We start from the raw sequence: 17758 nt of genomic DNA on the forward strand, positions 1-17758 counted from the left end.
ACCAATGGAAGATTAAAACAAGCTGTGTACTGTTGGATCTGTCTATTACATATTCATGAACTTAATGTATACACTAAACTGTCGACGATGAACAGTAATACAGCCGGAGTATTACAGATTTGTACTTAGGGGCGGTGGGGTGGCCGAGTGGTTAAAGCGTTGGCTCGTCACGCCGAAAACCGGGTTCGATTCCCCACATGGGTACAATGTGTGAAGCCCATGTCTGATGTCCCCCGCCGTGATATTGCTGGAATATTGCTAAAAGCGGCGTAAAACAAACTCAGTCAGTCATTCAGATTTTTATTTAAACCATAAGAAGAGAACACCCTACGGAAAAGTAACCAATGTGAAAACGGCAAGAAATCGCCAGCTCCTGAAGCTAGATCAAGTGACCGTGGAGACTTAAAAGCCTTTGCTACCTGAATGGACCCGAACTGGATTTACATCATCCATTTAGGTGTTTAACATATTGTGAAGTTTTCCCTAATATAAATGGAACACCCATTCTACGATTAAAACATAGGTAGACATAAAAAAAATTTGAATGACGTATTGTCACGTTCCCTCTCTGGGAATAGTTTTACACTACACTACAATCTTCAAGTGTTCAACCACAAACAATCAAATGCAAATGAAGTATATGTATCATCTGTTACACGCACTATGTGTCCCAAGAAAGAGAAGTATATGTACCATCTGCTTGGACACTGTGGATCGTACAATGAAGCACATGTACAATTTGTTAAGAAATATGGCTCATGCAATGAAGTATTTGTACAATTTACTTAGACACTATGGGTCGTACACAAGGAAGTATATGTACCATTTGTTGAGAAACTATGTTCAACAAGCAAATGAAATATATGTACCATATGTTTAGGCACTATGCTTCACGGGCAAATGAAGTATGTGTACCATCCGTTTAGATACTATGGGTCGTACACTGAAGATTGTGCTTCATCTGTTTAGACACTACGGGACGTACAGTGAAGAATATGTACAATCTGTTAGACACTATGGCTCGAAGAATGAAGTTTGTGTTTCATCAGTTTAGACACTACGGCTCGAACAATGAAGTTTGTGTTTCATTAGTTTAGACACTATGGCTCGAACAATGAAGTTCGTGTTTCATCTGTTTAGACACTATGGGTCGTATAATGAGGTGGGTGATGAAGGAGGGTACACAAGTGATGCCTGCCTCACGCTGACAGGAGGCGTGACTGAGATAATCAGTTTAAAATCTAACAAGCCAGACCCACATCGTCTGTTTCATAGACTGAAGCAGATCTTGGAGAAGGGCTCGCACATCAACTGTTCTCTTCTTGTGAGTATCGAGCTAGGGTGGGGGTACAGGTCCCCTAATTTCTTAACAAATTCATGCAAATTGAATCATGTCAGCTTCAAGATAAGGCGACATGAAATAGTTAACAACAATAAATGTGAAATCGTTCTTAGTTTTTCATGGTTCATCGGACAAACGACTTGTGTTGGATTCTCCGTGGGTAAAATGTGTTCCTCACTGCATTCAGTATAGCATTGAATATGTCATAGGTACAAAATACCATCGAAAATACCAGCATAGTATCAATACAACATGTCCTTGCAATACATTACTATCTTATCCATATTTGTATCCATATACCTTTCAGAATCATGTACTCTATCCTATTGAAATATTTTGTCACCCTCAGTTTCATCTAGATATATGTTTGTCTGTATATTTATCCTTTATTTTGTGTTAGCAGTAAGTTGCCAAAAAGATGGTACATATATATTTCATGAGACGGATAGGCGGATATGCCTGCATTGCAACTTCAACTCCACTCAGACCTTATGTTATTTCCCCAGCAAGAGACGACACGTACCAGGAACACTGGACTCATTGGCGGCCATGCCTACTCCTTGACAGACACACGTTTGGTTTGTATTTGTTTTTTAATTTACATTTTGATCATCCTGTTTGTGATATTAGCTATAGTCATTGTCTTTTGTTAAATATTATTCATGTCATGCAAATCTTCAATCTCAGTCCACATTGTTATTTCTTTGTTTCCATAAGGCATTTCAGGCACACCTATAGATCTGTAGGTTTAGATAAAAATGCAAATGCATATCACATCGATTTATTTTCACAGTACTTCTGTGCATATGTTCTACGTGCAGTTGTTATTTTGTATTATAACGTATATCATGTTCTCACCAGAGTCTTAAAATTCATAGTGAGATCAAATATACTGATTGAAGGTTGTTTACAATGGCAGCAGTTGAATAGACAAGCACGTTGAACAATTTAATGATGGCAGACCAGACAGATGTGTATAAATCCAGTCATGTGAAAAGTCCCTGCGCACTACTCAACAGCCAGCCTTTATATAGGCTAGGCTCCATGATTATTCTCTCAGAACGATGCGGGATTTTCTCGAACACACGACATGACAAGATCCGGAAGTCAAAACAAAATAAAGCCAGCCAAGGGAGGCAACTCTGAAGTGCTATCAAAAAGTCGTGCCGCTAAAAATACTATTGGCATTGAACATATATGATGCGAGATACGAGCCAACACCCACACTCAAAACATTAAACATTGTGACCCATAATAACTATCACTTAATCCATGTGATATTACAAATGATAAAAAAAACACTCTCGTAATATGGACGTTTTAGTTAAATGAGTATGTTAAGATATGATTCTCTTACAGACTAAGTGTCCTTTCAGTACTTTGTGAGACCTCCGTGCCCTGCAACACACGACTGAATGCGCTTAGGTACACTACCGATCAAAGTTTGTAGGAAATCGTGTGACAGCATACCCCAATGATCGGCCACTTCTCTCTTCAGTATACTCAATATTTCTAAGTCCTTTTTGGTTTATTCTGTCCTTCATTAGTTCCACACATTCTCAATTGGGTTAAGATCTGAGCTCTCTAGCTTGGCCAATCTAAAACTTTTCATCCGACAACCACTGTTGTGTTTTGGGTCGTTATCATGCAGGAAAATCCAATTATATTCATTAAATGTCCGGACCGTTTGAAGGACGTGATCATTTTAAAAGATTTCAACATATCGATCTTTCGTCATATTTCCAGTGAAAATACATAACGGCGTCACTCCACGTGATGATATCCCACCCAACATGTGAAATTTCGGGCTATGGTTTGGGCGTTGGTAGAAAGGTTTCACTGTATCATTTGTCCAAATTTTCACACAGTTCAGAAAAAGGCAGACAGAACTTTTATCACAAAAGAAAACATTATATCAGTCTTGAGCCCTACACCAGTTTAAACGTTTTTCTTTTTGTGCATCTTTCATCAATGGTGGGGTAATTCCGCTCTTTTTCAGAGTTTCTTTACATACCTCAAGACTTCCTCTATTGACCATCTCATTTGTGATATTCTCAACGCTTTTCAATTTTCCACGACTCACAATCTGACCACGTCGCCGACGATCCGTAGTGCTAATCTTCCTTGGCCTATGTGCCCCTGTCTTATGCTCAATCTCAACTTCTGACTGAATTTTCTAAGTTCTGTATACTGTAGACGGAGGAAAGTCATGTCTACCAGCTGATTCTTTTGCATTGGTCACATCCCTTTCAAAATCATCTAGAACCAGCTTTCTGTACCCTTCTGCTGTCAAATCTGTCATGTCAACAAAGGAAGCTGGCTGTTACACCTGGGGAGATAACGCTTGATGTAGTAAGAATCATTCTTAAGCCTGTAAGAGTTGTCCCCCACATTGAGTACTTTACTACATACTGTAACACCTATTTTAGAAGTCTATTATAAGTAAACTGTAAGCTCTAACGGCTTGTTCACCAAACCATGTTCATATTTTGAATAAACATACCTTTAAATCATATTGTCCCCACGGATATTATCTTCTATAACACCCACAAGTCTTCTGCGAGTTAAAACTTTCTGTTTCACACTAAACATAAACAAACCATTGGCATACTCTCTGTTTAGATTACAAATTTTAGGGTTTTTTAAAATTGTGAACATTATGTTGATGGCATGTTGAGAAAGCTATTCAAATGATTGCGTTATGTTGATGATGTTTTGCAAAAGCGTGAGTGAGTGAGTGAGTAAGGTAGGTTACATCAGCAGTGGTTCAGCTACATCGTGAATACAGAAATCCTTTACAGTACATAAGATATCATAAGAATCTTTAACAAATGGTGACGTTACGATGAAAATGTTCCTCAAATGGTGAGTTATTATCAGAATGATTTACAAATGGTGATGATATGATGGGTATGTTTTAGAAATGGTAATGTTAAATTCACTGATGAATTAACATGGTGATGATATGATGAGAATGTTTTACAAATGGTGATGTTAAATTGATGAATTAACATGGTGATAATATGATGGAGTGATTGAGTGAGTATAGCTTTACACCACCTTTAGCAATATTCCAGCAATATCATAGCGGGGGACACCAAAAATGTGCTTCACACATTGTACCCAAGTGGGGAATCGAGCCCGGGTCTTCAGTGTGACGAGCGATCTCTTTATCCACTGGGCTACCCCACCACCCCAAGATATGATGGGAATGTTTTAAAATTGGTGATGTTTTGAATAGAATGTTTTACAAATGGTGATGATATGAGAATGTTTTACGAATGACGATGTTATAATCAAATGGTTTTGCAAATGGTGATAATATGATGTGAAAACAAAGATACAAATGTTCATGTTATTGGTGGAATGTTTCACATATTGTAAGGTTATTATCCGATCTGTTTTACAAATGGTGATGATATTATGTGAAAATCATACAAATGGTCATGTTATGATGAGAATGTTTTACAAATGATGATCATATGATAAGAAAAATCTTACATATGGTCATGTCATGATGAGAATGTTTTACAAAATTACATATGGTCATGTTATGATAAGAATGTTTTACAACTGAGAATCATATGATGAGAAAAATCTTACATATGGTCATGTTATGATGATGAAGTTTTACAAATGGTGATGATATTATTTGAAAATCATACAAATGGTCATGTAATGATGAAAACGTTTCATAAATGATGATGTTATGATGATAACGTTTACAACTGATAATGTAATGATGAGAACATTTTACAAATGGCACTATCATGATGCGACTATCTTCCCGACAGTCATGTCATGTTGCCAATGCTTACACAAGAATCTGTCATGTTGATATTAGTTCATCATGGTCATGAATGTGTACACGAAATTACGTCATGCTGTGAATGCGTTCACATGGCAACGTTATGTTCAGGTGACAAGACGTAATGGAGAGAAGGTTCCTCTTTTAAGGATCCGAAATCCTCAAGGATATTTCCAGTGGAAGGGGAAGTGGAGCGACATGTAAGTTATTTTTTCAATTCCATTTAGTTGATAGCCCACTTGTTAAGGAATCAGGGTAAGAATGAATCGTTAGTCATCCATGTTTGTCGTAGAAGCGACTAACAAGATGAGCTGGTCAGGCTGTGGTCAGGGCTTTCAGTGACCCATTCATATATTTGTCCACATTTTGCCTTTCTTCACAGTGGAATCAACTAGTTATTGTTTGGAGATGGTGGGAATCAATCCCACACGGTCTGAATCTACATAAGCGTTACAGCGTAGGTAACAGATGAACATTCTTGTGTTATCAGTTTTTATACGTACACAGAGGAAACCAACATGGCGTATACATAACACCACGTGTATGCAAGGTTGTACATATCATAAATTGTATATGCATTCATTATGTCTCATTATGTTAACCCGTGTAGATCCGGGCTAGAATTGGTCCTCACCTACCCATGCTGGTTGTGTGAGGCGAGTAACGGGATCGGGTGTTTAGCTCGCTGACCTGGTGCACATATGTTCTCGTATCCCGTGGTGGCAGTCAATAAAGTGGTCACCCGGGTTTTCATTTATAAATATATCACAGCAGACTCACATAGCTAGTAGTAAATTATCGCCCATGCCTTTGATAACAAGTGTCTGTTTGCACAGGAAGTATATTGAGTGAGTGAGTGTGTTTAGTTTGATTCCGCACTCAGCAATATCCCGGCTATATGGCGGTGGTCTGTTAATAATCGAGTCTGGAACAGATAATCTAGTGATCAATAGCATGAACATCGATCTACGCAACTGGGACACGATAACATGTGTCCACCAAGTCAGCAAGCCTGACCACCCGATCCCGCTAGTAGCATCTTACGACAAGCATTGGTTACTGAAGATCAATTCTAACACGGACCTTCACGGAAGTCTGTAGAGGATCAGACGAGCATAAATAAAGGAAGTCCTCTGACTGCGATTATGATTCATAATCGGTGTTTTTCAGGAGCTCTGAATGGATGACGGTGGTGGAGGGTGACAAGATACACAATATCAGAGAAGATGGGGAATTCTGGATGAGTGCTGTGGACTTCCTGCAGCAGTTCAGTCAGATAATGATCTGTTGCCGAAGACCAGATTGCATTGCAGATGGCAGCACAAAGCCAATGAGTATGTATTTTTACTACCATTACCACAGAGGAAAACAAGATTCTACCTGCTGGGGTCCCTGGTATGGTGATTAACTTCCTGTTGTCGGCGATCTACAGCCTGGTTTTATCTTGTATTGTCTTGCATTATAGTATACACAAGTCGTTTTACTGTTCATCGTAAACAGTTTATAGCTTCTAATGTTATTGATCTTTACTGATTTTTATTTGTTCTCGTCACGATATGGCTGAAATATTGCCGATGTGACGATAAATATTAACTCACTCACTCATTTGCTGGGGCGGTGGGGTAGCCTTATGGTTAAAGCGTCCGCTCGTCACGCCGGTTTCGATACCCCACAAAAGTGGCATAGAACCAAACTCACTCACTCACAGTGACATGCTTGATGATGTTTCAACGTACTGTTTCATGGATCATGCTTAAAAACACACCCTAAATTTCCTGCGAGAAATGTATTCTTGATATAATGTCTTTGCAAGACTACATCGATAGTAACAGCATTCTTCATTCAACCCGTGAAGATAGGGGTTAGAATTGGTCAACCCACGCTTGTCGTATGAGGCGAGTAACAGGATTGGGTGGTCAGGCTCGCTGACTTGGTCAACACATGTCATCGTATCCTAATTGCCTAGATCGATGCTCATGCTGTTAATCACTGGATTGTGTGGACCAGACTGATTTCTCTACATTTGTATATCTGAAATAGTGCTGAGTTGAACAACAAACAAATTATTCCCCAAATATTATTTCACCATTCGTGACCGAATAAAGATTCGTGCCCTTCTGAGAGGATTTCATATTGGCCTTTAAACATAGAGACCTACTTCAAACAAGAACTCTATTTCTGTTTAATTCCCTCAGTAATCAACAGCTCTGAAGCACTGAAAAGTTTCGGCCTTTAAAATATTTTGACCTGTTTTAAACAATTACGATGATGATGATTTGTTGAAAACATATTCTGTTCACCTTATATTCCCAGATGTATACTTCAAAATGCGGTTTCATAATTGCCAATACGAGTGTCAGCTGTTATAAATCCTAATTAGATACACAAAATAGGTTTCAAAATAATCTGAAACTAAAGAATACCTGGAGAGCCCAAACATGATTTGCTGTACGGGGATGTCTACCAGTTGTCGGAACTTGCTTGTATAACACTGCTGCAAAAAATCTGTTGAAATTTAAAATGAATGAAAGATGTATGAAGGACTACAAAAATCGTCAGACTAAAATACCCGAGTGAAGTATAATGTAATCACAGCGTTTAAGATTGTTGATTAGTATATCGTTTTGTAAACTCGCTGATATCTACAATTACATTTCCAAAACATGTCGGGAAGGGCAGGTAAAATCTCGAAAACATGCAGGAAGTGAGTGAGTGAATATGGTTTAACACCGCTTTTAGCAATATTCCAGCAATATCACGGCGGGTGACACCAGAAATGGGCTTCACACATTGTACCAATGTGGAGAATCGAACCCGGACCTTCGGATTGACGAGCCAACGCTTTAACCGCTAGGCTACCTCACCGCTACGCATGCCAGGAATATCGTTAGAGTGAGTGAGTGAGTTCAAATTGTACATCGCATCGGCAATATTGCAGCCATATAGCGATGAAAACAAGGTAATCAATTTCAAATATCTGTCGACAGTAAAACCAACTAGACTAGTAATGAAATCTAAAATACTTAAACTATAGAGGACGATACAATATAAAAACAGGCTATAGATCGTCGACAACTGAAGGTAAGTCACCATACTAGGGACCATGTGGACTTACAGTACCTTTGCTACATGCATGGACCCTAGTTGGATTTACATCATCCCCTCAGCTGCTGGCGATGGTAGGAAAGGTTTAGCCAAATATTAAAAGAACAAAACTACTACGTTTAAAAACCTGGTAAGCTTAAATTCAACTTTGAAAGTTTTGGGACTTACGTACCCTCTCAGATCGTTAGAGACTTAATTGGAAACATGAGACCCGTGATGTAAACAAACGCACGTGTGTATTTGAATCTCTCACATTTATGTATACACATGTATATATATTTCGATTTTTTAAACGATCACATAATGCCATAAACGAATGAAGTACACTCTCTCAAAAAAGAAACGCAACCCCTGTTTTTTTTGGTAATGTTTATATCAATTTTAACTGGTTATTACATTTGTATTTTAAAGATAATGCCATGAAATTTGACATGGTGAACCTTAGGTCAGCACGGTATAAGGTAACAGTTAATGCAGGTCAGTATCGAACTCTCAATTTACGCTAGGGGGCGTTGTCTTCAGTATCTCGTTGTAGAGCCACGAGCTCTAATCACAGCAGTGCACCTCCTCGGAACAGAACGAATCAGACGGCGGATGTTTTCCTGGGGGATTGCTCTCCACTCTTCCTGGAGTGCTGCGGCCAGTTCAACCAACGTGTGCGGTTGTGGTGTACGTGCACGAACACGACGATCCAGCTGGTCCCACAGATGTTCGATAGGATTGATGTCTGGCGATCTGGAGGGCCACGGCATCACGTTGACGTTTGAATTCTGTAAGAATGCCACTGTTGCACGAGCTGTATGAGGGCGGGCATTGTCATGTTGAAACAACTCCCTCTGTTGGTCGATTAACCGCAGAAGATGTGGCTGTAAGACGTCATCAATGTACCGTTGTGCCGTCAAATTGCCACGAATGATGACCAAGTCTGACCGTTGGTTGTAAGACATGGCTCCCCATACCGTGATGCTTCCTCCTCCAAATCTGTCGACCTGTCGAACGCAGTTCGGTGCAAAACGTTCATTTGCTCGTCTATAGACACGTTGTCTACCGTCACGTCGTTGAAGAAGAAAACGAGACTCGTCACTAAACCAGACTCTTCTCCAGTTTCTTAGGGTCCATCTCCTTACGTTAGTACACCACCTGAGACGTTGGCGTCGATGTTGGCGTTTCAAGACGGGCCCAACAACTGGTCTTCTTGCACGTAAATTTGCCTCATGTAAACGGTTCCTGATGGTTTGGGCCGATACTCTCCTCAAACCTGGCACCTGTGTTGCAGTGATGGTGGGTGTGGCATGCCGATTACGTAGGTGGCTGAGTCGAATAAAGCGATCCTGAGCCGGTGTGGTGATCCTAGGTCTACCGCTCCTGGGACGATCTTCAATTGCATGGAACTGTGTGTAACGATTCCAAAGTCGTGAGATTGTTGTTTTGTGTACGTTTAGATGACGGGCAACTGTTCCAAAGCTTTCCCCGGCCTCAATGCGACCAATGGCAATATTTCGATTTGCTGTACTCAAACGGGGCATTTTCGAACTTGATTTGCAGAGCAAATTATGAGAGAAAAATTACAAACTACGCGTGCTTTTAAAACCCTCTACATGAACTGTGTTTTCAACGATTTGCACGTGCAACAGGCTTTTAGCATTTTGTACATGACAATTTCGCACTTTCTCAAATAACACGGATACAAAGGTCATCATGTGTGAAAATGGTTCCGTTTGGGAGCTTATACTGATCAGATGGGAACGTATTAACAGTATTTTGAAGAAAATTCTAATTTACATTCACCATCTTTATTCTAGAAATGATGTCAGATATTTAGATAGGGGTTGCGTTTCTTTTTTGAGAGAGTGTACTTGGGATTATTTTTTTATCAAAGTACTTCGAACCTGAAACCTTGCGCGCATTCTCATCGGTTTGTCGTATTTTCACACATAATATTCATAGAGATGGGGACGAGTCTTCTTGGAGGTTACGGAAAGGGGCAGTCATTTCACAAGAGTGAGTGACGACATTATGTAAATTTTCCCACAATATCATTGTAATAGTATATGTGAGTGAGTGAGTTTAGTTTTACGAAGCTTTAAGCAATATTCCGGCACTACCACGGCGGAGGACACAGCGACATTGTACCCATGTGGGGAATCGAACCCGGGTGTTCGGCGTGACGAGCGATCGTTTTAACCACTAGGCTTCCCCACCGCTCCCATTTCACATGACGCTGTGACGTGAGTTCACAATACTTAAAAGGACAGTTTCTGACAAACAAGATGTACGCCATAGTGGATAAACATTACAGAGTTATTCTCATTTTGACACATTATTGCACATGTTTGTGGCATTGTGTGACACATGACATCGTTCTACTGTCATTAACTCTGTCTAGACGCAATATTGTTTTGACTATTTCAATGTGATGTTTTGCCTCTGTATGGGGTTGGGGTGAGTTTGACATTTAAAGACACATCGGCAGTTGAGGCATCGGCTTATCTAGTTCAGGTTTGACTATGAGGTCTTTGCGGTTTATTGAATTTGATATATCATCGCCTGAAATCCAGAGTGTTCTAACAACGAGGAGAGCTCTATGGATATACAAGTTCTTTAATATAATATGAGCGACCTTTCGGTGTAGCTACTAACACCGTTATCAAGCAAATGATGTACAATACTAGAGGCAAGGTATATATATATACATAGTAAAGTTGAACAGTAAGTGATTGATGTTTGCACAATTAATGAGGAAGATGTACAAGGTTGGAGGATGTTTACACAAGAAGGCAATTGTTACACAAACATTGTTACAAAAACATAGTAAGCTATTTTTTAAACAGTCACAAAATGCCATAAATGATTGAAGTACTTGGGATTATTTTTTGTCAAAGTACTTCGAACCTTAAACCTTGTACGCATTCTCATCGGTTTGTCGTATTTTCGCACATAATATTCATAGAGATGGGGACGAGTCTTCTTGGAGGTTACGGAAAGGGGCAGTCATTTCACAAGAGTGAGTGACGACATTATGTAAATTTTCCCACAATATCATTGTAATAGTATATGTGAGTGAGTGAGTTTAGTTTTACGAAGCTTTAAGCAATATTCCGGCACTACCACGGCGGAGGACACAACAACATTGTACCCATGTGGGGAATCGAACCCGGGACAAGCTAAGTTGTATATCCATACAACTCCCCTCGTTGTTCATCACACCAACTTCTAAATGCCACTCAAACAGAGTGTTCTAAGACCACTTTTGACAAAATGAGAGTTAGATTATGCACTAAAACTACCACGATCATACTATTACTCTAGCAACAGTGCTATCTCGCTTTGAAAGTATTTTTTCAACACAAACTTTGTTCTACATGCATGAAAAATCACATGTTGTTAGTTTTTATGTGTTCTAAGATGTCAATTGACCAATGAGCAAGCACAATTTGATCACGTAACATTGAGATTTACCAATTTTGAAGTGATTTTCATCATGGAAATGGAACATTTTAACTCTGTTCTTAATTCTGCTCTATTTCATTGAATATAGTCCGTATGAAAGTAAAACAGGTTCAAAGGACACAAATACAACCTGGTAACGAAGAAATAACAATCAAATATCCATATGATAATAATAAGGCTGAGATTTAGCTGTGTTTCTGACACTTAGAACACTTTGGTTTTGAGAAGTATCACGATTTTTTTGGTCAAGTGTTCTATCTCCAGTCATTTTTCGTGAATTCCTTATTTATTTCAATAGATTGAGCATACAATTTGCTATTTTCTGATACTGTTTGACGTGTCACATGCATGTACACAATTTGAAAGAATTTAATTAAATAGCTCAGAAGATACTGCTGTCCTAAACTTCCAGATCGAATTTCTCGAAAATACGATTTTGTGACTTAGTACACTCTGGTTTTCAGGCGGCGATATGAATCGAACAACCCATGTGCATACTGTACTATACGAATCCACCCCCAATAGAAGCTCAAAACAGCACGGAAAACATCAGGAGTAGCAGTGTGTCATGATGTTATTTGTAATCTTAGGTCTTAATGGGGCGGCGGGTAGCCTAGTGGTTAAAGCGTTCGCTCGTCATGCCGAAGACCCAGGGTCGATTCCACACATGGGCACAATATGCCTATTTCTGGCGCCCCCCGCCGTCATATTACTGGAATGTTGCTGAAAGAGGCGTAAAACTAAACTCACTCACTGTGGTCTTACTGATGGTTTTGTATTTGAATTGCTCGTGCACTGACCCTAAATGTGAATTTCCTTCAGAATATGCTCTGAAGATATATGGCGAATGGAAGGGGCATACTGCAGCTGGAAGAGGGAGAAATGTTCAAGAGAGACTACAACACCCAAGATTTCAGTTCACCATAAACAGTGAAGGTATTCACACCAATTGTATAATAGGTACCCGTGATGATGTGCTGGCAATGTGAGTGTTTAGTTCATTGCGCATAAACAGGCAGCATGGCTGTATGGTCCCCAGGGAGTTGAAAAAGTGTCGGAAATTACGATAGTGCCCTATGATCGGGGACAGTAATGTACGGGGGCGGTGGGGTAGCCTAGTGGTTAAAGCGTTGGCTCGTCACGCCGAAGGCCCGGGTTCGAATCCCCACATGGGTAAAATGTGTGACGCCCATTTCTGGTGTGCCCCGCCGTGATGTTGCTGGAATATTGCTAAAAGCGGCGTAAAACCAAACTCAGGCAGTCAGTCAGTAATGTACGTAGCGCCGTGAGCAGGCAATGTACCTGGATATGAGCGCCATATAAGCGGAGTATTACTATTACTATTACGTTGCGTTTAACGAAAATATTTGTTTTGCTGGAGCGTAGTTGCCAATGGTGAAGTTGATGATGACATTTCATCAAACCTGTCACCTGTCCTATTTGATCTGTTGCATATTCCTATCCATTGCAGGACTTGCTAAAGACGGTTATGTTCCTTTGTTTTTGCAACTTGTTCAGAAAACGGAAACTCTTCAAAATGACAGCATGCATTGTGATCTTTTTAGGGTAAGTAGCTTCAGTCATTGTGTTCTTCACTGACTGAATGAATGAATGTTATTTCCTTTTCCTGTTGCTCCATCAATTCTGATTTAACAGATCCAGCTCTTCATTGTAAAAAAATAGAGTATCCTTGATGTGTCTGAAAAGCCAAAAGTACTTTACATATGCCACTTGGGCGAAACTCAGAAACATTGGGGTTTTTTTTATGACAAGCCAAATATATATAATCGCGATAGATCTGGAATTCGATCTCGTTTCGAATCGAATTTTAGCACACCTCAAGAACACAACCTTCCACTCTTGCTTTAGAAGTCCGCACCTCTCCTGTCCTCTATTTGTGATATAGATTACAGTACCACGTACATTACCTCTTTTCTGTGTTGTAGATTAAACGTGTGGATGAGAAAACCAAAACTCTCCACGTTCTGAAGATTGAAAACTCAGCTAGAAACAACCACTACCTCCCGCGATTGCACACCAACTTCCGATTCAAGCTCAAACCAGGGCGTTATCTCGCAGTTCCCTCCACAGAGAAAAAGGGGATAAACAAGGAGTTCCTAATCAGAGTGTTCTGTGCGTCACCTGTGCTACAATGCAGGTAAGGCGCATCATTGAAATGTGTGTATATGTGTGATGTTTAAAGCCCCCTTTAGAAATGATCGACCTACATGATATCGATCTGTAATAAGCTGATCAGACAATCCAGTCATTGACATCATGGGTATCGATCTACGCAAGTGGGGATGACATCATGGGTATCGATCTACGCAAGTGGGGATGACAACAATTTATGGATGATCAACTTCTGCATTTTCACAATATGAGAAGCTATACCGAAACATCACCATTGTGAAAATGAAGAAGTTGATCATCCTTGAAGTTTTGTCATCTTTATATCACAAACAAATTATGCAAATTGGATACGATGACTAAGTCAGCGAATCTGACTACCCCATCACGACAGTAGTCTATTACGGCAAGCATTGGTGATATTCACGATTTCATCATGTAGGTAGTGACACGGCATGCTTACTCATTATCGGGAACAATAATTATCCAAGCTGCCGTTTCGTGAAATGATAAACTTATCACTGTGCATGCATACATATTACTGAAGGAAAGAGCGAGTGATGGCAATACTGAAGGAAATAGGTTTTCACAACTTTTCGAGACACCGAGTCAGTATTTTAACGGACAATATTTAGGTCAAATTGACGAGGGAAGACTGCATGGCATGATAAAGTTGTCCACGAGGACACTGCCCATGTAGTGATTATGACCTGAAATTCGAACCCACAAACAGTGGATTCTTGTATACCTAAGGGAGTCAAATCAACATGGCGGTATTTTAGAAAACGGAACCACTATGCAGCGTGTATAGAGAGAAGAACGGGGCGGATGAGTTTGAACATACACCCCTGACACAAAAGAAGATAGGAGTTAACACACCACATGTATCACTTACTTTTTTCTGGTCTCATGTGTAATGAATGAGTGAATGGTGTTTAGTTCTCAAAAAAAATCAAAGCATGTGACATTTTACTTACAATCTTAGAAGAGTACAAAGTCCATTTATCACAACATTCGATGTCTCGCCTTTGTACGGCACTATCCTGCCGAGACACTTAAGGCTAAACTTCATTTTTTTATCCATGTTACAAATTGTGGTGAATAAACATTGCGACCGCAGAAACAGTTACAAACCTGTCTCGCAAGTTCATCGTAGGTCGATACTCATGATGTAAATCACTGGATTTTCTGGTCCAGACTCGATTATTAACAGACTGCCATCATGAAGTTCGACATTGTTGAGTATGGCTTTGAACGATAAATAAATAAACAAACATTGGCTTGCCGTTGGGAAGCAAAAATAACCAGGTCACACGATGCAATTAAATATGGTGTGTTGGTGCGATGGGAGTAACCTAGTGGTTGAAGCATTTGCTCGACGCGCCGAAGACCCGAGTTAGATTCCCCCAATGCCTCCAGAGTGTGAAGCCCCTTTCTGGTGATATTGCTGGAGTATTGCTAAAGGCGACATAAAACTAAACTCACTCACTCATGCTAACCTTTGTCCCCGTAGGTTTGAGATAAAAAATCCATTGCATTGCATAAATGATTTAGTTTTATGTTTAGAAAGCGGCTATTAAAATTAAACTTTGTACCTTGAAGTATTAAAACACTTCTTCACTGGAAGTAGGAACCGAAAAACAATAACGACAAACTCTCTTTCTCGGCAGGGTCGTTCCAGAAAATATATCTGTCTGCCTAGAGCCGCACATGTGATGTCTTGGACGTATTGTACAGGAAGCAAACACGCTGGAGCATCAGGTTTTGCGAAAGACGAAAAACTCGAGGTTCGACTTCAACACGTTGCTGATTGTTTAAAACTTTCATTTATGTGAATAGATACGCACAGATAAGCTAATGTATTTATATGCAAATAAAAGTTGTTGAGAATAATATGGCTTGTGTTTTGGAGTTGTGAGGAAGAAATGACTGTAAACATTCACCACGAAGCTGTGATGACCCAATATTACAGGTGACAACATCAATGATTGCCCAACACAAAGAGAGAAGTAACAATTAATTCAAGACCTTGATCAGAGAGATAAACATTATGATCAGACAGACAACTTTTTTCAACAGTACATGACGGCACTATGACATACATAATCGCTGTGAACTATACACTAGATGTTGTAACTGTTGTCAACAATGCATGATAGCAGAAAATAACATGTTACTGCGGTCAACAATGTATGATAGCTGAATATAACATGTAACTGTTGTCAACAATGCATGATAATAGAAAATAACATGCAACTGTTGTCAACAATGTATGATAGCAGAATATAACATGTAACCGTTGTCAACAATGTATGATAGCAGAATATAACATGTAACTGTTGTCAACAATGTATGATAGCAGACTATAACATGTACCTGATGTCAACAATGTATGATAGCAGAATATAACATGTTACTGCGGTCAACAATGTATGGTAGCAGAATATAATATGTAATTGCTGTCAGCAATGTATGCTAGCAGACTATAACATGCAATTGCTGTAAGCAATGTATGGTAGCAGACTATAACATGTAATTGCTGTCAGCAATGTATGGTAGTAGACTATAAGATGTAACTACTGTCAACAATGTATGGTAGCAGACTATAACATGTAATTGCTGTCAACAATCTATGGTAGCAGACTATAACATGTAATTGCTGTCAGCAATGTATGGTAGCAGACTATAACATGTAATTGCTGTCAACAATGTATGATAGCAGAATATAACATGTAACTACTGTCAACAATGTATGGTAGCAGACTATAACATGTAATTGCTGTCAACAATGTGTGGTACCAGACTATAACATGTAATTGCTGTCAACAATGTATGGTAGCAGACTATAACATGTAATTGCTGTCAACAATGTATGGTAGCAGACTATAACATGTAATTGCTGTCAACAATGTATGGTAGCAGACTATAACATGTAATTGCTGTCAACAATGTATGGTAGCAGATTATAACATGTAATTGCTGTCAACAATGTATGGTAGCAGACTATAACATGTAACTACTGTCAACAATGTATGGTAGCAGACTATAACATGTAATTGCTGTCAACAATGTGTGGTACCAGACTATAACATGTAACTACTGTCAACAATCTATGGTAGCAGACTATAACATGTAATTGCTGTCAACAATGTATGGTAGCAGACTATAACATGTAATTACTGTCAGCAATGTATGGTAGCAGACTATAACATGTAATTGCTGTCAACAATGTATGGTAGCAGACTATAACATGTATCATCTGTCAACAATGTATGGTAGCAGACTATAACATGTAATTGCTGTCAACAATGTATGGTAGCAGACTATAACATGTAATTGCTGTCAACAATGTATGGTAGCAGACTATAACATGTAATTGCTGTCAACAATGTATGGTAGCAGACTATAACATGTAATTGCTGTCAACAATGTATGGTAGCAGACTATAACATGTAATTACTGTCAGCAATGTATGGTAGCAGACTATAACATGTAATTGCTGTCAACAATGTATGGTAGCAGACTATAACATATATCATCTGTCAACAATGTATGGTAGCAGACTATAACATGTAATTGCTGTCAACAATGTATGGTAGCTGACTATAACATGTAATTGCTGGCAACAATGTATGGTAGCAGACTATAAGATGTAACTACTGTCAACAATGTATGGTAGCAGAAAATAACATGTAATTGCTGTCAACAATGTATGGTAGCAGACTATAACATGTAATTGCAGTCAACAATGTAAGGTAGCAGACTATAACATGTAATTGCTGTCAGCAATGTATGGTAGCAGACTATAACATGTAATTGCTGTCAACAATGTATGGTAGTAGAATATAACATGTAACTACTGTCAGCAATGTATGGTAGCAGACTATAACATGTAATTGCTGTCAACAATGTATGGTAGCAGA

General features: G+C 39.3%; 1 protein-coding gene across 1 annotated transcript; it reads left to right on the forward strand.

The window, feature by feature from the left end:
• The first annotated feature begins 1102 nt into the window (after positions 1-1102).
• LOC124290290 (calpain-1 catalytic subunit-like) lies at positions 1103-13867 on the forward strand. Its single transcript, XM_046727006.1, has 6 exons — positions 1103-1324; positions 1849-1920; positions 5262-5350; positions 6321-6484; positions 13177-13271; positions 13652-13867. Exons 1-6 carry the CDS (start codon positions 1103-1105, stop codon positions 13865-13867), a joined length of 858 nt encoding a protein of 285 aa, XP_046582962.1.
• The last annotated feature ends 3891 nt before the right edge of the window (positions 13868-17758 follow it).

The sequence above is a fragment of the Haliotis rubra genome, unplaced genomic scaffold, assembly GCF_003918875.1.
Source record: "Haliotis rubra isolate DU_JTF1 unplaced genomic scaffold, ASM391887v1 Scf1122, whole genome shotgun sequence".
Lineage (NCBI taxonomy): Eukaryota > Metazoa > Mollusca > Gastropoda > Lepetellida > Haliotidae > Haliotis > Haliotis rubra.